The following is a 23,519-nucleotide window of genomic DNA, read 5'->3' on the forward strand; positions in this document are numbered from 1 at the left end:
ACTACCTGGACTCGTACTTAGCCAACTAGTAGCTGAAAACTTTATTTTTACTCTTTTGGTGCGCTTTTAGAAAGATTGCCTTTTTAAAACGTTTTTTATATATATTTTCTATAATTGTCGCCATTGATGTATTCAAGAGTTAGTAACAAAGTAAGAATATACATTAAAATTTGACACCTAACCAATGAACCTTAAGTGACTTAACACAAAATGTCAGAACATGTGAGTATTAGAGCTGAGTGGGTCTAATATTTAATATTCTTTCTTCATAAGGAATTAGAAATTATTTTCTGGTGGGAGCACTGTATATAAGTTGTTGTATGGAAAACCCCCTGGCAGGAGTCTCTATAGCCTCTGGAATCACGGTTAAAGTTGTCCTACCAAAATCTGAAATGATGCCTCTGCTACCCACAGGGATACAAGGGACACAGATGGGCATACAGCTTGTTCTGCATTAGCAACAAAGGCATGGCCTTGCTTGCAGGGCCAGTATCAGATTCCCCAATAGTGCCCCTTGGGATAGCGACGATCTCTCACCGTGGGTCTGTGCAGCGCTCAGTAAGCGGATGCCCTGCTCTCAGTAGGTGCAGCACCTGGCATAACAGGGCCAGTATCGGTCAGGGGCTGTGCAGCACCTGATGCCCCGATGTTGGTTTGAGCCTCTGACTGTTACAGAAAAAATGTAATGCCCTTCCCACCCTGATGCAGATCAGGGATTGAGCCCAGGACACCCAGTGTAGAAGCAGCACCTTCCTGTGTCTCTGCTAATGGAGCAATGGTGACAGCTCCAAGCCTGCAGACCACTCACAACCACCATCTGGCCACCAGGAGGAGCCAGAGAGCCACCCACAGGTTAGCGTGGGTCACACCTGGGACAGCAGGAGTCAATTGTCCGCTAAACCTCTTGTTCTGTAGATTTCAAGGCCAGAAGGGGCTGCTCTGACCCCTGCGTTGCTCAGGCTGGGAATGTCTCTCCAGCCTTGGATTGGAAGCCCCAGAAGTGATGGAGAGTCAGTCAGTTCTCCCAAGGGCAACACCCCCTTCCCCTTTAAACTGCTGCCCCAGGCTGAATGCGACCAGCATCAACTCCCAGCTCTCTGGTCTGGCTTGGCCTTTGTCTGTGGAATGCAGGAACCCCCTGTTCCCACAAATCCCCCCTCTCAGGGGCAGGGCAGAGAGACTGGGATCGAGCCCCTTGGGAATCCTCCTTCAGAGAAGCGCTTCAAAGGGACTCCAGCATCTCAGGGTTTCCAGGCTTGTTCTCATGGCTCCTCTCTGACCCACCATGGCCCACAGCTGGGTGCAGGCTCACAGTCCACATGTTCCACATCCTCTAGCAAGAGCTGAGCTGTCTCTGCTGCCCCTGTCTGTCTCAGGACCCTTGGGCAGTGGACTTCAGTACTCTGAGGAACTGGGGCTTCCTTTCTTGGGGACAACCACTGCCCCATCTCTCCTCATCTGTGGGACTCCCTGCAGCAGGGGGCACTGGCTGGGATACCAGCCTACAGGGGGCACATCCTTGGCCCAGTTGGTGCAGGGACAGATATTGGGCTGGATGGGCCAGTGATGTGTGTGGTATAAAAACTTAAATAGATTAGAACAAGGGTCTGATCAAGGGATGGGGAAGGCAGGGGTGGTGGCCAGCTGGGGGCAGACAGTAACTGACACACGGACACACCCCTGTTTAGTCTTTTTAGATAGTTCCCCCCAAGGTTTTTTGCTGTTTTATTGGTCACTCTCACTCAGTCCATGGGCACCCCCTCGCTCCTGCCCCCCTCCCCACTCTGCCCACAGAACCATGCCACATCCCACTGCTCAGGCCACAGGCTTCACCTCACCACACACACGCACTTCAGCCACGGGCTCCTCCTCCACTTCTGCCCCCCATTCAGTCCATAGGTCCCCTGGCTCAGTCCATGGGCCCCGCCCCCGCTGAGTCTCCGGGTTCCACCACGTCCCATCTGCTCAGTCCACATCCGCCACCGCATCCCTCTGCTGAGCTGATGGGCTCAGTCCATGGGGCCCTGAAAGATGAGGCGCACAAATCCCTGCTCGCCTGTGAGCCAGGTGCCGCAGAAGGGGCAGGCAGCATGGAAGGCGTGGGTGCCATGGGGCAGTGGGATCTGGGCCCAGTACTGCACAGTCTTCTGGGAGCAGACGTGGCCACAGGGGCAGAAGGCATGGGTGGGCCGCCCTGCGTCCAGGTACAGCCCGGCCTCACAGCCCAGCCAGAGTGGCACGTAGGGCCCGGCTCGCCGGCACATGGGGCACTCCCGTTCCAGCCCTCCCTTCTCCTTGCGGAAGCCCCAGTTGTGGTAGCCGTGGACATGGCCGCAGTTGACGTAGACCCAGGGCTGCTGTTTGTCCACCGCGCCACGCTGCGCCAGGCTGGGGAAGGCCAGCGTGTTGAAGCCCACAGGGCACTGGGGGCGGGCAGCATTGGTCTCCTGGCGCAGCGCCTCCAGCTGCTTGAGGGTGGGTGTCAGCAGCAGCCCTGCTGTGGTCCGCCACAGCAGCGTGGCCCCGCACAGGTCAATGAGCGAGCCGTCCTGCAACACGTTGGACTCGGTCGGCACCTGTGGGACATGGGCGCGTGAGGGGGGTTACGCTGTGGAGGCTGGAGCGGGGAAAGTGGAAGTCAGGCTGACGGGGACGGACTTAGGGAGGGAAATATCAGCTCCAGACGGGGGGGGGGGGGGGTCAAGGTGAAGGGGTTTTGGGGAAGGATCACCAGGCCCCAGCATGGGAGAGACTCAGGCTGGGAGGAGGATAAGGCCAGGGGGCTGCAAGAGGTGAAGGCATCAGGCCAAATGGCTCAGGGGCTGTTCCAGACCCAGAGGGATCCCTCTGTGCACTGAGTCCATCCTGGGGACTGAGGCCTCCCAGGCTATGTCTACACTTCACTGTAAACTCAAAATAAGATGCTCAATTTGCACTACACAAATTGAATAGCCTATTTTGAGTTTATTTCGAAATAGGCTATTTTGAAATTTGGTGCTGTCTACCAGGGTGCCAAAATAGTGCGTCCGCTGTATTTCAGAATAACGGACGCGTTCAAAAGACGCGGGGTAGCTATTTCGAAATAGCTTTGATGTATAGACAACCCCCCACAGACCTACAGTCTGATCCCTGCAACCCCTGAGCTGGGTGTGAGCGGCCCCCTGGGCAGGAGGAACCCCCTGTGTGGTGCGGCAGTGCAGTGGATAGAGCCCCCAGCAGGGTGTTGGGGGCCCATCTACCAGCTTTTCCTGGTACAGGCTGGAGGCCCAGTGGCAGTGCAGAGAATGGGGGGCCCCCAGGAGGGATAACGTGAGCCCCACATACCAGCTTCCCCCGCTGCTGCGCGGAGCGGCTGTCACGCAGGGCATACACATTCCCGCACACCGAGATCTCGCGCCAGATGCCAGGTGCCGAGTCCTCACTGAAGCCCCCTGTGGGATGCATCACCAGCACCCCATTGGTTGTCAGCCCATCCATCAGCCCGTCCGGTGTCCGCCACTTGGCCGCCCTCTCCTGCCAATGAGAGCAGCCAGCTGTCATGGTAAATCACAGGGAGCTGCTGGGACAGTTCCCTACAGCTCCTCTCCTGAATCCCCCCAGCTGGACCCAGCTCCTTGTCCCCCCCAGGGAGACATCTCCTCCATCCTCTCCCATGCCCAACGCACACACCCAGCACCCCCCAGGACTCATAGGCTCCCAAGGGCCCAGTCACCCTGCATTATTCTCAGTGACCCAGGGCAAGGGTGCCCCTTGCAGTCCATTCTCCAGGGCTTGAACCTTGCTGCCCCCCATGCTTGGATTCCCATCACCCCTCTCAAAAAGATCCTCAGCCCCTCTGCTTCAGGGTACCAGCCTGGATCAGCACCCTAGCCAGCAATGTGCCATAGCTCCTTCTCCCACGCCAGGACTCCCTTGGGGTTCACAGCCAGAGAGGGCAGGGACCTCAGGCACCTGCTTCCCTGAACGAGTACCCCTAGGACCAGCTGCCCTGTGGTTGGATTGAAGCCTGCACCATCTAGAGGGAAAGGCCCTGCACCCCATTTCCTGACCCTGAGCCAGCCAGTGCCCCTGGTCTGGGGCTGGACTACAGCCAGCGCCCCGAGGGGGAGGCCCACTCTCAACACTGTCAGGACTCACTCACTCCAAGGAAGATGTTGCGAGAGGAGTCAAAGCCCGCAGCGTAGATCCGGGCAGTGTAGGGAGGGCTGCGCTCACAGATGATGCGGCAGGCATAGCGGGAGATCGTGCTTTGGGCTGACTGCCCCTCACTGGTGCAGCTGCCCCCGGGTGCTGTGTCCGTCACCACAAAGTCAATCATGTTCTCCGTGGAGCGGCCAATCTGTACAAACACTAGCTCTGAGCGACCAGCTTCCTCCTGCCCCCTCTGGGCTGGGATGAAGCCATATCTGGGGTGGGCTGGTGGGCTATTTATACAGGCATCCCTCACCCACCACTGACATGCAGCTGCCTCTGCTAGAGGGTGTGGGCTGTTTCTATGAGATCCCTCATCCATCATTGATGGAGCCACTTCTGCACAGCAGTAATGCTCAGCAGTCTAAGACTGGACCGGAAGCGCAGAGGCTTCAGGGAGGCAAAATGGGATTCACAGAGTGAGTCAATGGCTCAGCCAGGCCAGACAAGGGCTCTGATGGGGGACAAAGGGGTAGCTCTAGCCAAGCCTGGGCTCCCAGCCCGTACTGCCGACCGTTGCCACAAGGGGGCCCCTTAACCCACACTGGGTTAAAGGGTGGTAGTGGTAGTGGCTTAGCAAAAGTGCCATGGGCACGTGGCCATAGGGCAGAGAGGCAATGCATTCTGGGTAGCTGTGGTGCAGTACCTGGAACATGTCAGTATCACAGTCATGTGTGTATTCCACAATCACCGAGTGGCTGCGGGACAGTGTGTAGGAGATGCTGTGCTGGCCCTTGTTACTGAGCGCCTAGGGGAGCAGAGAGCATTACCTGAGTCAGATGTCCCCAGTGCCATCGCCATGCCCCATTCCCTGTCACCCTGAGTCAGCCAGTCCCCCGTCCTGGAGCTGGTCCAAAGCTGACATTGCCCGTGTCCCTCTCCCTGTCCCCCATCCTGCCCTGGGGCTGGACTAGAGCTAGTGCCCCCCCCCCCCCCCGTGCTCTGTCCATATGCAGTATCTCCCCTTGGTGGTCAAAGCAGGCAGCAGGAACCCCACTAGAAGTCCTGCCCATAAGGCTTTGGTTGCAGGAGCATGGCTCACCTTGGAGACAAGGGGCGTGGAGATGTGATGTATCACATCTGGCTTCACCCCATTGGCCTTCGGCCTCTTGAAGAGTGCAATGCGGCTGCGGCGTCGGCCCTTGTCCCCACTGGCCAGGGAGCCATTATACCTATGGGGGAGGGACGAGGTTAGTCCCATGTAGACACTGATTCCCCTCCCAGCACCACCCTCTCCTCCTAAGCAAGCACGAGGCTCACCCAGCTGCCAGTCTGCCAGACACTCCTCTCTGGGTCCAGTACGGCAACACATGCAAGAGAAACCATGTGTCTGGCAATGCCGAATCTCTCCGCTGGGGCCAGCACAGCAACCCCAATGAGCAAAAAATTTGGAGAGACCCGGGAATGGGCCTAGGAGCCCAGCCCAGCTTGCTCCCTAGCAAACAAAGGGTTAAACAGTGTTTCTGAGGAAGGCAACTGACCCATAGTGCTGGGTGCTGCATAGACAAACCATGAGAGAATCTGTGGCCTAAGGAATAGCCAAGGACTGGGAGGGGAAACTGAGTCTCCAAGAAGGGATGAGACTTGCCCAAAGTCAGTGGCAGACTTGGGAATAGAACCCAGGTAGCTGGGTCCTGTCGAGGCAAGGTGACCAGTCCTACTGGATCTGTGTTACCAGGGAGGGCTCATGTTTGCTCCATCCCTCACAATGAACTAGCCTGTGCAGCCCCAGCACACACAAGAGACCCTACAATAACAAACCAATGTGCATACAACAAGCTGGCCTGCTTAGCCCCAATGCTCCGAGAGACTCTAGACCAGGAGTGGGCAATAAAATGGCAACAGTTTACCAGGGTTAGACCCTGGTGGGTCTCTGCCACTATATTTACCTGCACCCCTGCAGGTACAGGCAATTGCAGCTCTCAGTGGCCGGGAACAACGATCAGCAACCAATGGGAGCTGTGATACTCCATACTCGAGGAAGTGCAGGTAAATTCGGAGGTAAGGGGGCCCACCAAGGGCTAACCCTGGCAGACTGGATCTGGCCCATGGGTTGATATTTGTCTACCCCTGCTCTAGACTAATAAACCAACCTGCACATCCCCCGGACTCCCCTCCTTAGACATCATCCCTAAACCCCACTCACCCCAGCACAATGAGCTCCCCATACTTCACAGCCTCTTTGCTCAGAAGAGAGCCCTCTCCAGCAGAGGGGAAGATCCGGGAGCCCTTGGGACAGGATCTCCGCAAATCCAGGGACTGGGAGCTGACGGCCTCGGGGCTGCCTTCCAGCACCATCCTGCAGAAAGCACAGAGAGTGAGGGGTAATCAATGCGATGTGGGGCCTAGATCCCATCTAACTATCCATCACCTGCAACCCATATAGTTGTTGTTCCAACAGTTAATTATCTTCACAGTTAAAAATTTGCACTTTATTTCTACTCTGAAACTGTCCAACTTCAAATTCCAGCCCTTGGTTCTCATTAGAGCTTTGGCTGCCTGTCTGAAGAGCTCTCGATTATCACATTTCTGTTCTCCACGGAGGCACTTCTGTTCTCCACGGAGCCAAGATTCCCTGCCCCCTGGGCAAAGTGGAGGGGGCAGCTCCATGCTCCCAGAACGGGCAGGGCCTCAGGCAGAGGGGGAGTGGTTGGGGGCAGCCAGCTCTCAACACCACCTAGAGTTCACTGCACCCAGGCCCTCCCTCCCCCAGGAAGCCTTCAGAGTCACCCGGAGCGCACCACTTGGCTCTCCAATGGTGAGTTAAAGGGCTTGGAGCTCCAGACACTGACGCTGCTGCAGCAGCGGTGGCCGGAAGCCCTGGGGCCCCTTTTAATTGCCTGGCCCCAAGGCACTTGCTTCCTTTGCTCCACAGCCCCTTAATCTTCTCTTTGTTAAGCTGAACGGATTCTGCCTCTGGAGTCTCACTACAAGGCACGTGTCCAGCCCTTGAATCATTCCGCTGGTTCTTCTCTGAGCTCTGCAATTTGTCAGCCTCCCTCTTGCATTGTCGGCACCAGGACTGGAGGCAGGATTCCAGAAGTGGCTGCACCAGTGCCACATACGGAGGTACCAGAACCTCCCGACTCCTATGTGAGACTGCCCTGTTTATACACCTCAGCATCACCATACCCCTTCTGGCCACAGCATTGCACTGGGAGTTCATGTTCAGCTGATTATCCACTGTGTGTGGAAGAAGGTAGGTTGTGGAGAGATAGATAGGTGGTTCCCAATCACATGGCAGGTAAAGCGTTAACTTCTCCACCCCTTGCTCCTCCTCTCTCCCTTGTCCAACAGGAACACAGACCTGACCAGCCCAGGACTCTGCCCCCATTGTCCATCACTGGGCCTAGCTTCCCACCCCAACATTGCGATGACAACGCCCCAACACTTAACCTCCTCTTGTCCCCGGGGCAACACTCCCAAGCTCTTCCAACCCAACATTGCCATGGCAACACTCCTGATTTCTGACATCCACTTGTCACCATGGTGATGTTCCAGACCATAACAACCCCATTGTTCCCATGGCAACAATCCTGAACTGGAATCCCTGTCACCACAATGACATTTTAGATCTTTAATGCCCCTCTTGTTACCAGGAAAACTTTTCCTTTGGTCAGTCCCAGCTCCCTGAGGCTGGATTAGAGGCAGCCCCCTAGAAGGGAAAAGCCCCACATCCCGCTCCTTCTCAACCCCAAGCCAGCTGGTCCTGAAGTCCAAAACTCTCCCTGCTAGGAGCTGCCCCTATGGATAGGCATGGGTTGTCCATATGCAGAGGTCTGTGCACAGTGGGGCTGACAGCTTCTGCAGGCCCCCAGGCAAAGTATGGGGAGCCCAGCTCTGCACTCCTGGAAGGGGCAGGGTCTTGTGAGAAAGGAGCTGGGCCAGAGCAGCCAGCCCTCTGTGCCAACCAGATGGACTGTGGTGCTGTACCCCCCTCCATCCCTCAGAGCCTTCCTGGGCTCCTTTGAATTCCTAGGCTCCAGGGCAATTGCCCCCTTTGCTCCCCACTGGCAGCCTGTCTGTACAGCCCCCAGATGCTGGCCCTTCAGCCTTCCCCTGCAGTGGGATCCATGCCACACAAGGAGGCCAGCTGTGCTGGGCCATGAAGTGTAAGCCAGACAGGTGCACCTGGGGAAGGGACAAGGATGGTCAGTTTTCCCACCCCTCTGTCCCTCCAAGTAACATAGGGCCTCTGGGGATGCAGGAGGGATCACTGGGCTGGGTGGTTCCCTGGGTTGTAGGGACAGCTATGGGCACTGAGGCTCAGGATGTGGTTAGCTGGGGGACTTATTGGGTATGACAGTGCAGTGTCCCCCAGCCACCATCCCACCCAAGCCAGGGACTGGAAAGGCCCACCCCCTGGGAGGGAGTCTATGAACTACTTTCTTCTGTCTGTAAATATTGGTATGAGGGGAGGAGATGTCTGTTTTCTAGTAACTTTGCTGTAATATCAGCCATCCACACGCACACCTGACATGACACCCAGACTCTCCCAGCACCACACACAGAACCCCATCAATCATCACACATACAGACCCCTAGCACCTCACATGGACACCCCTGACACCCTACATGGAAACTACCCATACAGAAGCACCTGTACTGGCATCACCCCCCAACACCAGGCATACCCATCCCTTACATACACATGGAAAGGATAAACATCTTTCACTTACCCACGCCCCTTCGAAAAGAAAGAAGCCAAACAACCCCCATCAAAAGAACGTAACAACAATTCCTGGTGTCGTCATAGGGACAGACATTCTAATTCAACAACATAATCCTTTCCCAATATACCCAAAGGGCTGCAAGGGGCTCCCCACACATGCATAAGGACAACACAACTCCCTTTTCCTAAACACAGCCTGACTCCCAAACATACACACACACTGACTGGGGGCAAGGGCTGCCCTCCCCCAACACAACTCCCAAACATATGCACACAAACAGCCAGGATTGCCTTCCATCACAAGGCCACCACAACTCCTGCCCAGCACACACAAGAGTAAGGTGAGAAAGCATTTCCCTTCCACCAGTGCAATGCACATGGAGGGGGCAAATGGCTCCCCTCCCAGGCCCCCAATAACAACCAACTCCCCCCACCCCACAGGCTGGGACGAGGCGGTGGCTGCTGCGGCTGCTGACAGCAATTGCCTGGGAGCAAGGCCATCCCTGCACCTCCTCCAGACAGACATAGGCTGCAGCCCTCCTGTGGGCTGGTTCCCAAGCCATGGATAGAGGGGGTGGTGGTGAAACAGAAGGGGGCTGAGAATCAGGGGTTGAGGGAACAGCAATCAAGAGACTTGTGGCTGATGGGAGGCAGGATGGAGAGTAGCTGTGGAAGTGTCCCTGTCTGATCCTCTGATTTGAGTCTAACACAACATTGTGCAAAAGAAACAATCCCCTTGCTTCCAGCCAACAAACGCAAGTGTGAGTGAGACAAGGAGGGGAAATGATGGTGCAATCAGATCTCAAGGAGAAAGATAAACAGACGGAGTGTCTGGATAACTAGCCAGCTAGATAAGGGGTGGCTATAGAGCCCTGTGAGGAAGAAGCAAGGGATAAACAGAGGGATAGATACAAGGGTGAATAGGGAAGGATGGAAGGGTAGCTATCTGACTGTGTACAGAAGGAAGGAGGGATGGTTACAGGCAGTGGAGGGAGGGATGGCGGGATGGTTAAAGGCTGTGGAGGGAGGGATGGCGGGATGGTTACAGGTTGTGGAGGGAGGGATGGAGGGATGATTACAGACTGTGGAGGGAGGGCTGGCTACAGGCAGTGGAGGGATAGAGGGCTGGCTACAGGCAGTGGGGGGATAGAGGGCAGTGGGGGGATAGAGGGCTGGCTACAGGCAGTGGGGGGGGATAGAGGGCTGGCTACAGGCAGTGAGGGGAAAGAGGGCAGTGGGGGGGATAGAGGGCTGGCTACAGGCAGTGAGGGGAAAGAGGGCAGTGGGGGGATAGAGGGCTGGCTACAGGCAGTGGGGGGAAAGAGGGCAGTGGGGGGATAGAGGGCTGGCTACAGGCAGTGGGGGGATAGAGGGCAGTGGGGGGATAGAGGGCTGGCTACAGGCAGTGGGGGGAAAGAGGGCAGTGGGGGGATAGAGGGCTGGCTACAGGCAGTGGGGGGATAGAGGGCTGGCTACAGGCAGTGGGGGGATAGAGGGCAGTGGGGGGATAGAGGGCTGGCTACAGGCAGTGGGGGGATAGAGGGCTGGCTACAGGCAGTGGGGGGATAGAGGGCAGTGGGGGGATAGAGGGCTGGCTACAGGCAGTGGGGGGATAGAGGGATGGCTACAGGCAGTGGGGGGATAGAGGGCTGGCTACAGGCAGTGGGGGGATAGAGGGATGGCTACAGGCAGTGGGGGGATAGAGGGCAGTGGGGGGATAGAGGGCTGGCTACAGGCAGTGGGGGGATAGAGGGATGGCTACAGGCAGTGGGGGGATAGAGGGCTGGCTACAGGCAGTGGGGGGATAGAGGGATGGCTACAGGGCTGCAGAGGGAAGGACAGAGGAGGTGCCCTGGCTGGCACCGAGGTCTCCATCTCCAGCCCTTGGCCTCTCTGCTTCAGCCCCAATGTGTCCCGCAGCAGCACGGACCCCCCAGCCCTTGCGCGCACCCCCTCCGCTTACCCCTCGGCGCGGCCCCAGATCCCCCGCAGCCTGGCTCAGCAGCCGCCTGCGTCGCGCTGCCAGGATGAATAGCCCCGCATTGCTGCTGCCTCCGCCGCCAGTGCTCGAGCGGAACTGCCCCCCCCCCCCGGCGGGGTGTGAGCGAGGGAGGCCCCGAGACCACCCCGGCCGGCGGCCGCCCTCCGCCCCTCCCCGCCGTGCCCCCGCCTCCGCAGGCCCCCAGACCAGCGCGTGAGGGATCCCCCAGCCACGCGCGCACCCCCTGCCCTAAGCCGCTGCGTCACTGGGGGGATGGGGCGGGGCGGGCCGCTTTTATCGCTCTGCAGGTGCGAGAGGGGATGGAAAAGGCTAGAAGGGGGGTCGGAGCTGGCTGGGGCTGGCGGCTGAGCGGGCGCACGCGAGGCGAGGGAGGAGGCAGCGGGGCATGCGGGGCTCTGAAGCGGGTTAGAAGCGCCCTGGGCGGCTGAGCGGATGGGGAGGGAAGCCAGACGGGGTTATGCTGAGGACCTGCCGCTGAATTAGAGGATTGGACTGGTCGCGGGGGTGGGGGAAGCTGGGCTGGGGGGCAGGGCGCTTGCTGTGGGTCGGGGGGCACGAGGGGCTGAGCGCTGGCCCCCCTTCCTGCCGAGCAGGGATGCTCACGGGGTAGAGATGTGACCCTCCAGTCCAGTCCCCACACGAGAAGCGCTCCCCCTGGGTTCTGCCACATCTCCCCTGCCGGCCTGGGGACACACTGAATCGGGAGGGCCATATCCGCGGCAAACTCCTGGTTCCGCCTCCAAATGGTCTTCTGTGCCCATTAGCAGGATGAACGCGAAGGCTGGTTCAGGGGCCAGGGAATCAGCCTCGTTCCCGTCCCCTCCCCACCAGCCTCCTCCTGGCACATGGGCCAGGTCACTTTCTACACTGATGCACCAATGGGCCAGATTTATTCTGGGTTGAACAGCTAGTACCCCTCTTCAGGGACAGGTCACCAGAAGGAGGGTGATGAAAGGGGGGCGCTGGGGCTTGGAGCCTGTTCACAGAATGTCCTCTCTAGCAGCCTGGCTGGTGGGCGCTGGTCAGTTACTCAAGATTCAGCTGATCACTACATTGGGGACCGGGAGAGAATTTCCCCAGGTCAGATTGGCAGGGGCCCTGGGAGTTTTCACCTCCCTCTGAAGCAGGGGTAGGAGCTGGAATCACCCGGGCACGGCTTATCTCAGCAATTCCTTGCCACCGCAGAAGCCTCGGGTACCTGGGGCTCGAAGCACGTTAGTCTCCAGAGACTGAAAAGCTTTGGTCTAAGGTTGTTGTTGGGCCGGGCCCGGAGATGCTCAGACCGGATCAGTCCTTTCTGGCCTTAGGCACTAGGAACCTAGAACACACAGGGTCTGTCTACACAGCAATGAGACAGCTACAGGATCAGGGTTGAGTAACTGCTGTGCAATCGCCAGCTGGAGCCCTGGAAACCTCGCCATCCTGGGATCCCACCCCAGGGCTCCGACCCAATCTCCGAATGCTCACACAACAGCTCTGCAATCCGAGCCCCATTAATCGAGCCAGCTGAGCGAGGCCAGGCCGGGTGGTTTATTGCTACCCTTACTTCTCTCCGGGCCTCAGTTTCCCGACTGCAAAGTGGGGATCACAGCGCTGCCCCGCCTCCTGGGGAGAAGCGTGAATGAGGGGTGCTGAACCATTGCAGTAATGGGGGCAATGTGCGCTCTGATCTCTCCAACTCCTTGATCCTGTGACTCCCGCTGCGCCGCAAGCAGCAAGCCCCTCCTTACACGCCCAAATCCCGCGCTCGTTGTGCACGTGGCTCTAAGTTGACCACTGAAAGAAGTTTTCCCGCAGAGCGGAGGGAGAGAGAGCTCCCGGGGACCCCCAGGCCTGAGCTGTGCGCCGGTCTCCCCCGCTATTCTGAGTCTCCCCAGCAGGGGGCAGCACCGCGCCGCACGGGGACACACCCGCCTCCGCCTCCGCCTCGGCCCCAGCCCAGGATGTTACATCAGCGGGGCTGGTTTCCTGCGCTGGGTGCCGGGTCTCGGAGCTGGTACCGCGGTTCCGAGGCTCAGACGGCTCAGGGCAGCGAGAGGCGGAGCCCCCATGGACAGCCAGGGCCGCCGGGTGGTGGTGTGCGACAATGGCACGGGGGTGAGTGTGCAGCCCGGCCCCACCCTGCCCAGGGAAGTGGGTGCAAGGGCGGCCGGGAGCCCCAGAACCTGCCCTCCCTTCAGTGGGGTTCGAGAGAGAAGGGATCGGCCCCCCCGCCCGGCAGCGGGGCGGGAGCAGGAGGGATCGGGCCCCCCCGCCCGGCAGCGGGGCGGGAAGCAATCGGCTCACAGGGTTTTGCAGCAGCCGGAAGAGATGCTTCCCCTTCCCGGGCTGCGCTGCGGGGTCCCTGCTCGCCACTGTGGAAGGGGGGTAACAGTGGGTCAGTGTCTCCTGTGGAGGGAGGGGTGACTGCCCCTCTTTCCGGGTTGGCCAGAGAACTGCTGGCCTGGGTGGGGAAGGGGCCCTTCAGCGTCTCAGGGTTGGTGTTTCCTGGCGCGGGGCAGCCCCAGGGAGGCACAGCCTGGTGTGCTGGCCACTGTGTCACTTTCCATTTTGAGAAAAGTCTGTTTCTGTTTATTTGTGCACCCAGCCTGAAGTCAAGGCCCTTGCTGTGCCAGATCTCTCTCCCTCTCCCCCCCCCCCCCCCAACACCAGAGCCCCTGCTGTGCCTAGTACTGCTTAGCCACTGAGTGACATTCCGGGCCCTGCAGAGCTCGCCACCTAACCAGACAAAAGCTGTGAAGGGAAACTGAGGCAGGAAGGAGGATTTGCTGGAGGTTACAAAGCAGCACAGTGGTAGAGTCAATAATAGAAGCCTGGAATGTCAGCTGCCAGCCCACCCTGACTCATCCCCTCTGCTGAATTGCTGTGTAGGCAGGGTACTTCCCCCGCAGAGAGGGACGCATTAATTCTGTTAGACACAGCGGTGTTAGGCAGCGGTGACACACCTCAGCAATACCATGTGCAGGTCTGGTCACCCCAGTCAACAGCGGAGCTGGGTCCTAGGCTGATCAGAGGAATGAAGAGCCCAACAAAGAGAAGTACTTCTTTACACAACACACAGCCAATCTGTGGAGCTCCTAGCCACTGGACGTTGTGAAGGCCGAGACACTAGCAGGGTACAAAAAAGAGCTAGATACATTCATGGAGGATGGGTCCATCAATGGCTATTAGTTGGATGGGCAGGAATAGTGAGTGATTCTTTAGCCTAGCCAGAGAAGGGATCTTGCTGTTCCTGCTATACCCTTGGAGGGGAGGGGAACCCCACAGAAGGACAAAAGCTATTAAAGTTTAAGTTGGCACAAGAACAAATGGGGATAAACTGGCCAGGGCTCAGCTGAGGCTAGAAGTGAGAAGAAGGTTTTTGTGTCTCAGAGAAGAGAGAGGCTGGAACAGCTGTTATGGGAACAAACACCCCTCTGGAGCTGGCTTCTTGGGGGCTGGGTGCCAATAGATCTGAGAGCCCAGGAGTTCCGTTCCAGTCTTATCTGGCCCTGTATAAGAGTGGAATCACCCTGGTATTTCCCTTTATGGATAGCTGGGGGACAGCAGTTCTTTCCTCACTACCGCCCCTTTCCCATGGTCACTCCACTGTGGTGCAGTTCCTCTTCTCCCCACCCCCACTCAGCCAGCTCATACCTCTGTTCTACACCTTTCGGGTACCAAAAGCCCAGCTTGTTGTCTGCATCCATATGCTGGATCTTTAGCAATCAGCTCTAGGCCCTGTGGTTCCTCCAGTCCTTTGCTTGAGGCTTTCAGTTACCCTTTCCCCCTGCTCAGAGGCCTCACAAGGCTAGAGGTTGGTTGGGAAGCTCAGCCCACCCTTTACACTAGGTTCCAGGCCCTTAGCACATGCAGCCAAGCTCTGCATCATCACACATCTTGTCACTGTCTCCATGGGCTCTGTCCAGGAATTGGGCTTTCTTCTGGTCTCATCCCCAGCTCCACTCTGGGCTCTATAACAAGCAGCAGCTTCCAAGGTTTCTCTCCACTGGAGCCTGCTTCAGTCCAGTGCCTTCCAGGTGTGCCATCTTCCCTCCTTTGGTAGATATGGTTGTGACAATTTTCTTCCACTATTTGACCTGAGGAAGTGGGTCTGGCCCACGAAAGCTCATCACCTAACAAACCATCTGGTTGGTCTTTAAAGTGCTACATAGTCCTGTTTTTTGTTTCATGCTACTCAGGGCTCTCTGTCCCTAAGGCAAGGCCAGCAGAGTAATTAGTACTAGCTCCTTTTTGCTCCACCCAGCTGGGCTTCATCTCCCCCCCACCCCCAGGTGCAATCAGATATATTAATAGGTCTCTCATGCCCAGGTTAACCCTTTCCTCACCCATGTGGGCTGACACTACTCCCATAGGCCGTCCTCTGTATGTCAAAAAGTCTGTGTGGGATGTACACTTATAGCGCAAACAGAGCCTTTTCTTCAGTATTTCCAAGAGAGAAACTCCTTTTAACCAGCCTTATTGGAGAGTTGTGTCCATGAGATTAAGACTGAGAGAAGGCAATCCTGAGTCGCACAGGGTCTATTTAGCCTGTGGGACTCACTGCCACCGGGCACAGTCAAGGTTGAAAACTCAGCAAGAGCCAAGAAGGGGTTGGCCATTTCTGTAGAAAAACAGAATCTGCAGTGTTGGATTTTCTTGATGCCAACACAGATCCTGTCAGGGAGATGAAATCTCAGGCTCCAGGGCTTGAGCCAATCTCTTCCCATTAGTGCGAGAGCAGCGGGAGGCTAATGGTCGGGGGGGCAGGTTATTCCCCATTGCCTACTGCATTGGTCACTGTCAGGGGCAGGATTCTGGGCTAACTGGTCCTTGACTCTGAGCCAATTTGGCAATTTCCATGTGTCTGTGAGTTCTGCAGGTTAACAGCTGTGCTTCGTGTTTGTCAGGGAACGCCAGCACTGCTCATCGGATCTATCCAGCCCAACAGGGGTTTGTCAGAAGTGTCCACAACCCGGCTGTTCTCATCAGGGCCTCATTCTCAGCTGTGGGGGCTCTGTCCTGACTTAGCTGGGGGAGGGAGATCTGTGCAGTTCCCAACACGAGGGCTCTGATTTCAGCCAGGGTCTGTGTAGCGCCTGGCACAATGGCAGGCCCGCCCTCACTTACTGACTCGGGGCTTAACGGGAAGACACTATAGCCCAGCATTGTGCCAAAGTGAAAGATAATTTGTAAACGAAACATGAAGCAAAACCACCTTTGCAGAGAGGATGCTGGGAGGGTGCCTGCAAAAGACTTCAGAAATGAGATTTCCCCGTAAAGGCTGTTCCTCCAGAGGCCTTGGCCATGCAAAGCCCATAGCCAGAAGGGGAGATTGCCCAGAAATAAAGGGTGCTGCCAAGAGCGATATGGCCCAAGGGGATGTGCTGTTGCCTGCAGGCTGCCTCTGCGGGTACCTCTCTGCTGGTGTGAGTGCATGTCTTGCTCTAGCAGAAGCAGGCTCAGCTCTTGCATTTCCTCTTTCTCCACATCCGCTCGCTGCAGGTTCTGTCTCCCACAACAGGCAGGGCCAGTCCACCAGTGCTTTCGCTTTGCTCTCCTGGGCCTGCTGCTCAACATGAGGCAGAATTAACCTGCAAGCTGCACCCACTGGCAGAGGGTTCCACAGGTTAAAGAGAGTGAGGAAAGTCTATGGGACACTCTTGCCTAAGCTGGGAAGCGAGGGATGTGTGTAGCTTACACTGCTCAGAGGGAATAATGGGTCCATTGCCCTGCCACTCCTGGGGGGCCCAATCCCCTGGGGCAGATGAGAAGATCAGGCCCTGTGCTTTTACACAAATCCCAATTAACTTGCAGAGCTTGTGTGGTCAGGAGGCCAAACTGAGAGAGGTGGCAGGACGCAGAGGTGGGCAATGAAGTCATTCACAGATAGAAACAAAATTAAGCAGTGTGGTCGCATGGAGTTTGGGGCTGGGATTCAGGTCAGCTGGGGTTCTAGGTGTAGCTATGTCACCATCTTGCTGTGTGATGTTTCCCTCTGGGCCTCCATTTCCCCTCCCATACTGCAGGGTAGATTGTCCCTTGTTTGGGGCTGGAGTTCTTCAGGGCAGGAAGCGTCTCTCGCTGTATGCCTGTGTCGTGCCTGGGATAATGAGGGCCCTGCTTTTATACTTACACTCTGGCTTCTAAACCCTAGAACGTGATGGGTGCCCCTAAAGGGCTCATACACATTTTAAAGGGATATTATCTTATTTCTTTACCAAGTTTACAGGGTCTCTAGGCACTACTTTAATACTCCAAATAGCAGGGCATACACATCTCCCTGCATGGGGGTACTGATGGAGCCTCTCCCCTGCTATTGGGGGGATGGGGAGCAAAGGAATAATGAGCATTTACAAAAGCAGAAGTGTTACTTCTGCTAAACTCTGTATTCTGGGTTACTTCCCTTCCTGGCTGGGGGGCAGGGCTAGTCATCTTCCATGCATGTAGCACCGCCTGCTGGTGTTGGGGGTGCACACAGGTAGGGTCAGGCCAGAGGGCACTGGACAGGTTGTGTGTGTGTTTTGTCGTTCCCCCCGCCCCCCCCAGCAATTCTGCTCCCTCCCACCAGGAAGGGGTGTCTGTGGCTCAGGGCAGGGCCAAGAGGATTTGGGGCTGGGGAGGGGGCCAAGGGGAGAAAAGGTTTGGGATTTAAAGACTGATATTTCTAACGACCACCACCCAACCTTGTATTCTTGTGCTCTTCTCCCCACCCCCATCTTACTGGTGGGTCCGGCTAGCCTAGGATCCCCCATCTCAGAACAAAGATAATCGGGTCCCCCTAAGTGTTGTGAGGGTAACAGGATTAGCCAGATGGCCCCAGCCTGTCTTTCTGGCCTCCCTATGTCAGATGAGGGGAGGACTGGGGCAGTTCTGCTCCCAGCATGGCCTGTTCTCCCAGCCATGTTCCTCCAGCCAGGGGGCTCTTGAGCTGAGTGGCCATACACAGAGGGGAAGGGGTTTGTCATCTGGTTCATGTCTCTCTCTCCTCCCCAGTTTGTTAAGTGCGGCTTTGCTGGCTCCAACTTCCCTGAGCACATCTTCCCCGCACTGGTCGGGCGCCCAATCATCCGCTCCACTGCCCGCGTGGGCAACATCGAGATCAAGGTAAGGGTCTGGCAGGGCTGGGAGGGGGGAGTCCCACAGGTCTCAGGTATGCAGAGGGATGCCTGGGGCCTTGAAGGGAGAACTCTTGGGGGAGAGCTCCACTAGAAGTCTAGAGGAAAGGGGCTCAGAGAGGGGCCCCAGTAATGGGGTGGCCAAAGTACTGGTGTCTAAAACCCCATCCTCTCTCCCCCAGGACCTGATGGTGGGGGATGAGGCCAGCGAGCTGCGCTCCATGCTGGAGGTGAACTACCCCATGGAGAATGGCATCGTGCGCAGCTGGGATGACATGAAGTACCTGTGGGACTACACCTTTGGGCCCGAGAAACTCAACGTCGACCCCCGCAGCTGCAAGATCCTGCTCACTGAGCCCCCCATGAACCCCACCAAGAACCGCGAGAAGATCATAGAGGTGAGGCTGGGCTGCAGGGCAGGACTGAGGGGCCAGTGTTGGCTGAGCTTGAGGGACATGGCGGGAGGAGCCCAGGGCTGGGGTTGTAAGGGCGGGAGGTTGGCACTGAAGGGCATCAGCTGGACTGTGCCCATGGTTTCTCCTCTTCCCCCAGGTGATGTTTGAGACATACCAGTTTGAAGGCGTGTATATCGCTATCCAGGCGGTGCTGACGCTCTACGCCCAGGGTGAGGAGTGTGGGGGCTGGAGCAGGTGTGGGGACAGGGAGGGTGGAGAGGTATGGGGGTAGGAGAGGGGAGGGCAGGGCAGAGTCGAGGCAGCACATGGAATTCAGGGGAAGGTGCTACAGTGGGTAAATCTACCCTGTCATATGGCAGGTGAGTGAAGCTGCCACCAGTAGGATGGGGGTGGAGGGCTCTACAGGTCAGGCTAGATGATCTGACTGTCTTTTGGGTCTGTGAATGGCTGGCAGGGCATCAGGCAGGCACCATGGGGATTTCTTAAAGCACAGGGGCACCCAAATGTTAAAATCAGTGAGGCTCAAACTGTCCCTTTTGAAACTGGATCTCTGGCCCCTGAGTTGCTCAAGTGCTTTTGTAAAATTGCCCATCATTGATGCACTGCACCAGCCTGCGGTGCTGAACTGGGCCAGGTCCCCTCTGGGAAGAGACCCTCAGCTGGGCCAGCACTGAAACTCAGGTGTCTGGCTGTACAAAGAACAGGCTGGAGCACAGCAAGAGATGGAGGATAAGCAAGATGCGGGGGAAGGGCGGGTGGGCAGCATGCTGCAGCCACTAACAAGGGCTCAGAGCTGGGGAATGCAAAGGATCTGGGCCTTGGACAGCACTCCAATGGAGAGAGAATGGGGGAAGGGTGCAGCAAGGGGGAAGGATCCAGGGTGGGAGGTACTAAAGTGCGCGTAGTGGGAGCATCTGCTTTCCTCCTCCCATCTTTAGTGAAAGGCAAGGGGGCCAATTCCCAGCCAATCAGAGGGGGAGATTTCCCAGCCCAAGTGGGGTTAGCCTGTGGAACTCACTGCCACAGGGTGTCCTGCAGGATGAGAACAAGCAGGGCTCAGGGAAGGAAGTGATGGAGAAACCAGGGAAGCCCTGCTGCAGGAGGGCAAGCAGGAGAGACATTCCCTTTGCGCATGTTACTTCCTGTTTGGCCATTAAAGAGCTATTGTCACCTTTTCCCTGAAGTGGGCAGTCCAGGTGCCTTTGGAGGTTGGATACCAAGGTAAATGGGCCCATTGCCTCTGCTCACAGTAACCTCCCTCTCCCATTTCAGGCCTGCTGACTGGGGTGGTGGTGGACTCTGGGGATGGCGTGACCCACATCTGCCCTGTCTATGAGGGCTTCTCTCTGCCCCACCTCACCCGGCGGTTGGACATTGCAGGACGGGACATCACCCGGTACCTCATCAAGGTGAGAGTCGGGTGTGGATGCATCCTAGGCTGGCTGGCTGCCCGCCCATCGGACTGCCATGAGGGGAATCCACGCCTCGGGCTCCTAAGATGTTTCAAGCATCCGAGAACCTGTATGGAGCCCAGCCCCTGCGCTGAGGGGTGAGCCTTCTGGGGGCAGCTCAGCACCTGCAGGAGCCCCACAGGGCCAGACACCATCCAGCGACTCCACTGCTGTGGCACAGAGCTCAGACCTAGCCTCCTGCCCACAGCGCCTATTGCTAGCTCTCCCTTCCCTGGCTGGTCTCCAGCAGGGCCTCTGTCTCAAAGCTTCTCCCTCTGCTGGAGCTGCTGAAAATGGCCCACGCCTCCCAAGAGCTCAGCTCAGCTCCCCCCTTTTATAACCGTCCAGCCTCTGCTGTCGGGGGACCCTCTCATCAGCTGTCCCAGGCGCGATCGGCCCAGCCAGGTGACCTCGCTGCCCAGGCTGCCTCACTCCCTGTCTCCCCCACGACCCAGCTCTCCTGGGGAGCCAGTATGACTGGAGTTAGCCCGGTGTTGTGGCTGAGCATGCCACCTCAGCAATGCTGTTGCCCCTTCACTGCTGGCCTTGGGGATCTGCCCGCCATGGGGGCCAACAGGTGAAAGGCTGCACCTCAAGGGAGTGTCCCGCGTGGGAAGGAGCCAGGCAGCGAGTGCCTGATCCCGCTTAGAGTGCCTGGATTGTACCCACGTGCTCCCCAAACCCTCCCAGGTAGACTGAAGGGGGTGGGACATTGATGGGAGGGGCTCCAGCAGCTCCTGTCACTATGGTCTCCCCCTCTGTCAGCTGCTGGTACTGCAGGCGCCCCCATGACTCGGTTTCCCTCTATTGTTAGCTCCTGTTGCTGCGGGGTTACGCCTTTAACCACTCTGCGGATTTTGAGACGGTGCGGATGATGAAGGAGAAGCTCTGCTATGTGGGGTACAACATCGAGCAGGAGCAGAAGCTGGCTCAGGAGACCACAGTGCTGGTGGAGTCTTACATGGTGAGAGTGCAGCTGAGTGGGCGGGCCTCTACTTGGTGGATGGGTAGGTCACTCCTGCCCATTGAGGATGCATCTACACTGCACCCAGAGCTCAAAATAAGCTACACAGTTTGAGCCACACTTCAAGTTAATTTCAAAATACCTTATTTTGAAATTTGGCGCTGTCTATACAGTGCCACATGTAGAAATACAGCGCTCTTCTGAAACGTCTCTTACTCCTCGTGGGACGAGGTTTACAGAGACATCAGAGTAGCAAGACCCCTATAGTTTGAAATAACAGATTTGCTCAAAAAGTGCAGAATAGCTATTTCGGGATAGCTCCAGAGAATAGCCTGAGAGACGGTTGCTGGGAGGGTGGCATCTTAGAGCAGGAGGGCTGGGAGTTAACACTCCATTGGGATGCCTGGGGCAAGTCACCCACATGGAGCATCAGCTCAGGCTCTCTGCACACTCTGGCAGTGCTGCTGACAGACTTTCCCTCTGCTTCCCTCACCCAGCTGCCCGATGGGCGTGTGATCAAGGTTGGGGGTGAACGGTTTGAGGCGCCTGAGGCCCTGTTCCAGCCCCACCTCATCAATGTGGAGGGTGTAGGGGTAGCCGAATTGCTCTTTAACACCATCCAGGCAGCTGATATTGACACCAGGTGAGCAAAGGGGTGGGAGGTGGAGTCTGGAGCTGATACCCCCCCCCCCCCCCCCCCCGCAAACTGGGCTTTTGGGAGAAGCTTGTAGGCAGTGCTTTCTCGTGTGTGTGTGTGTGTGTGTGTGTGTGTGTGTGTGTGTGTGTGTGAGGTAGTAGGGAAGGTGATGGGATTATTGTGGATTGGAAGGTTCTTGGTGGATCCCAGGGGCTCATTGGTGGGGGGGGTTGCTGGGGAAACCCTACGATGCTGCCACTCTTCTCCGCCCCCCCCCCCCCCCGATCGTTGGAGTAAGCTTGTTGGGTAGATTCTGGGGGAAGTTGTATGGGTCTGGGGGGTATCTTAGGGGTGCAGTGGGGCTGAGCCCCCAGGATTCCTGGGCACATCATCTGTCTGTCTCCATCCCTCTCCCTAGGTCGGAGTTCTACAAGCATATTGTGCTATCGGGTGGCTCCACCATGTACCCAGGCCTGCCCTCCCGGTTGGAGCGTGAAATCAAACAGCTCTACCTGGAGCGGGTGCTCAAGGGTGATGTGGAGAAGCTGTCGGTGAGTGGGCACTGCATGGGGTGTATGGCCATTGTCTCCCCAGACACTACACACACCTCTCTGGGTGGGCTGGACCAATTCAGCTCCCCAGTGCCACCCACAGTCCATGGCAGCTGACCTGTGTGGGGGGCCAAGGAGGCCCCTGCCATATAAAGGAGATTTTCCCAGGGAGGCAAATGCAGGGGGTCAGAATTACTCTTCTGGCCTGAAAATCCAGGGGTGAAATTCTGACTTCGCTGACCCTGTGACTGATGCCAGTTGAGTTCTTCCCATAGCCTAAGGGGCAGAGCCTCTTCTGGCTGTGGGTTTGAATCCTGGCACCAGCAGGTGAGGCTCCCCCTTGTTGTTAATTGGTCTTCTCTCCCACCTGCAGAAATTCAAGATCCGGATCGAGGACCCACCACGGCGGAAGCACATGGTGTTCCTGGGGGGCGCTGTGTTGGCCGACATCATGAAGGACAAGGAGAACTTCTGGCTGCAGCGAACCGAGTACCTGGAAAAGGGGACCCGCATCCTGGAGAAGCTGGGGGTCACTGTGCGATAGGGACACCCCCATTTTACCCCCTCCCTGCCACTAGCTCAGCTGCCCCATCTCCTTCATTAACCCTTTCCTCCCTGGCAATATCGCCTTGATTCTGCCTTTCTAGCAGGCCGACCAATCACAGGGCTTCTTTAGGGAACACTTTTTTTCAGGGTGTGGGGGGAAATAATCATGGGGGTTGGGTCCGGGTGGGGTGGGGTGGGGAGAGGGAGGATATACCTCTCTCTTGGGCCCAAGGCACTCGCTCCCTGGGCTCTGCCTTGGCCACAGGAATGACGTCTCTTCTCCCCTCGGGGGTCACAATGGCCCCTGCAGCAGCCTGCTAGAGATAGGAGAAGGAGGGGTTCGGACAGAACTGTTTTGGGCTGGATTGTAGGGAGATGCCCCTGCTGGGGAAGGATCAATGAGGCCAGGGAGTCCTATACCCCTAAGACTGGCTAACTGGGGAATATGCTGGAGGGACCAAGAGGAGGGTCTAACTGCCCCCCCCCCCCCAATTCTTGTGGGATCAACCCTTGGGAAGCAAATAATATGTTGTGATCTTTAGGGGAAGAATAAAGGGATCAATCACACCCCCACTATCAAACTGTTTTGGGGTGGGACCCTAGCTGGTTCCACCCCTTGCCAAGCACATAGCCCCCTGCTGGCCAAAGGGGGTTATGCACAAACTTTGCAGGAGCCTGAGTGTGTTGGTGGGAGGTTTCTATCCATACCTTCTCTCCTCTGCAATTCTGGGGTGCAGACAGGGGGAGGTGTTTGCTGGGCCTGGGGCAGGATTCCCCTGTGACGCAGTCTCTGTATTGAATGGGGAGGAGGAAAATCACCTCCCCACACAACAACAACCTGAAAATGGGGTTTTTTACCCTGATTTTTAAATTGTTTTTGCTTCTTAGTGTCTCTTTGACTCCTGTGTCTCTGGGAAACGAGGGGGGAGAAGTGTGGGTCCCAGATCTGTTTCAATTACAGGCTAGCTCAGGGGACTGGGGTATGGACCTTT

General features: G+C 57.1%; 2 protein-coding genes across 2 annotated transcripts; one reads left to right on the top strand and one right to left on the bottom strand.

Annotated features, from left to right (window-relative positions):
- Window positions 1–422: 422 nt before the first annotated feature.
- On the bottom strand, window positions 423–11,026 carry PELI3 (pellino E3 ubiquitin protein ligase family member 3). The gene is made up of 7 exons (XM_075938978.2): window positions 10,827–11,026; window positions 6,338–6,490; window positions 5,234–5,363; window positions 4,838–4,939; window positions 4,142–4,339; window positions 3,325–3,513; window positions 423–2,576 (listed from the first exon to the last, which is right to left on the bottom strand). The coding sequence occupies exons 2-7, from the start codon at window positions 6,487–6,489 to the stop codon at window positions 2,010–2,012; spliced, it is 1,338 nt and encodes a 445-aa protein (XP_075795093.1). The 5' UTR covers window position 6,490; window positions 10,827–11,026; the 3' UTR covers window positions 423–2,009.
- Window positions 11,027–12,802: 1,776 nt separating this feature from the next.
- LOC102461661 (actin-related protein 2-B-like) lies at window positions 12,803–23,419 on the top strand. Its single transcript, XM_006129704.5, has 9 exons — window positions 12,803–12,962; window positions 17,841–17,951; window positions 18,145–18,360; window positions 18,515–18,587; window positions 19,651–19,787; window positions 20,644–20,793; window positions 21,291–21,436; window positions 21,849–21,981; window positions 22,355–23,419. Exons 1-9 carry the CDS (start codon window positions 12,915–12,917, stop codon window positions 22,523–22,525), a joined length of 1,185 nt encoding a protein of 394 aa, XP_006129766.2. The 5' UTR covers window positions 12,803–12,914; the 3' UTR covers window positions 22,526–23,419.
- The last annotated feature ends 100 nt before the right edge of the window (window positions 23,420–23,519 follow it).

The sequence above is a fragment of the Pelodiscus sinensis genome, chromosome 11, assembly GCF_052426305.1.
Source record: "Pelodiscus sinensis isolate ZL-2025 chromosome 11, ASM5242630v1, whole genome shotgun sequence".
Lineage (NCBI taxonomy): Eukaryota > Metazoa > Chordata > Testudines > Trionychidae > Pelodiscus > Pelodiscus sinensis.

Bases quoted from the DNA above. Each gene is read 5' to 3' on its own strand.
- LOC102461661 (XM_006129704.5), top strand. From the start codon at position 12,915: ATGGACAGCCAGGGCCGCCGGGTGGTGGTGTGCGACAATGGCACGGGG. The intron at 12,963-17,840 runs GTGAGTGTGCAG...TCTCCTCCCCAG, and splicing joins TGTGCGACAATGGCACGGGG to TTTGTTAAGTGCGGCTTTGC. The intron at 18,588-19,650 runs GTGAGGAGTGTG...CTCCCATTTCAG, and splicing joins GCTGACGCTCTACGCCCAGG to GCCTGCTGACTGGGGTGGTG.
- PELI3 (XM_075938978.2), bottom strand. From the start codon at position 6,489: ATGGTGCTGGAAGGCAGCCCCGAGGCCGTCAGCTCCCAGTCCCTGGAT. The intron at 4,940-5,233 runs GTGAGCCATGCT...CTGCTCCCCTAG, and splicing joins CCACGCCCCTTGTCTCCAAG to GCGCTCAGTAACAAGGGCCA. The intron at 2,577-3,324 runs GTATGTGGGGCT...CATGTCCCACAG, and splicing joins CGCAGCAGCGGGGGAAGCTG to GTGCCGACCGAGTCCAACGT.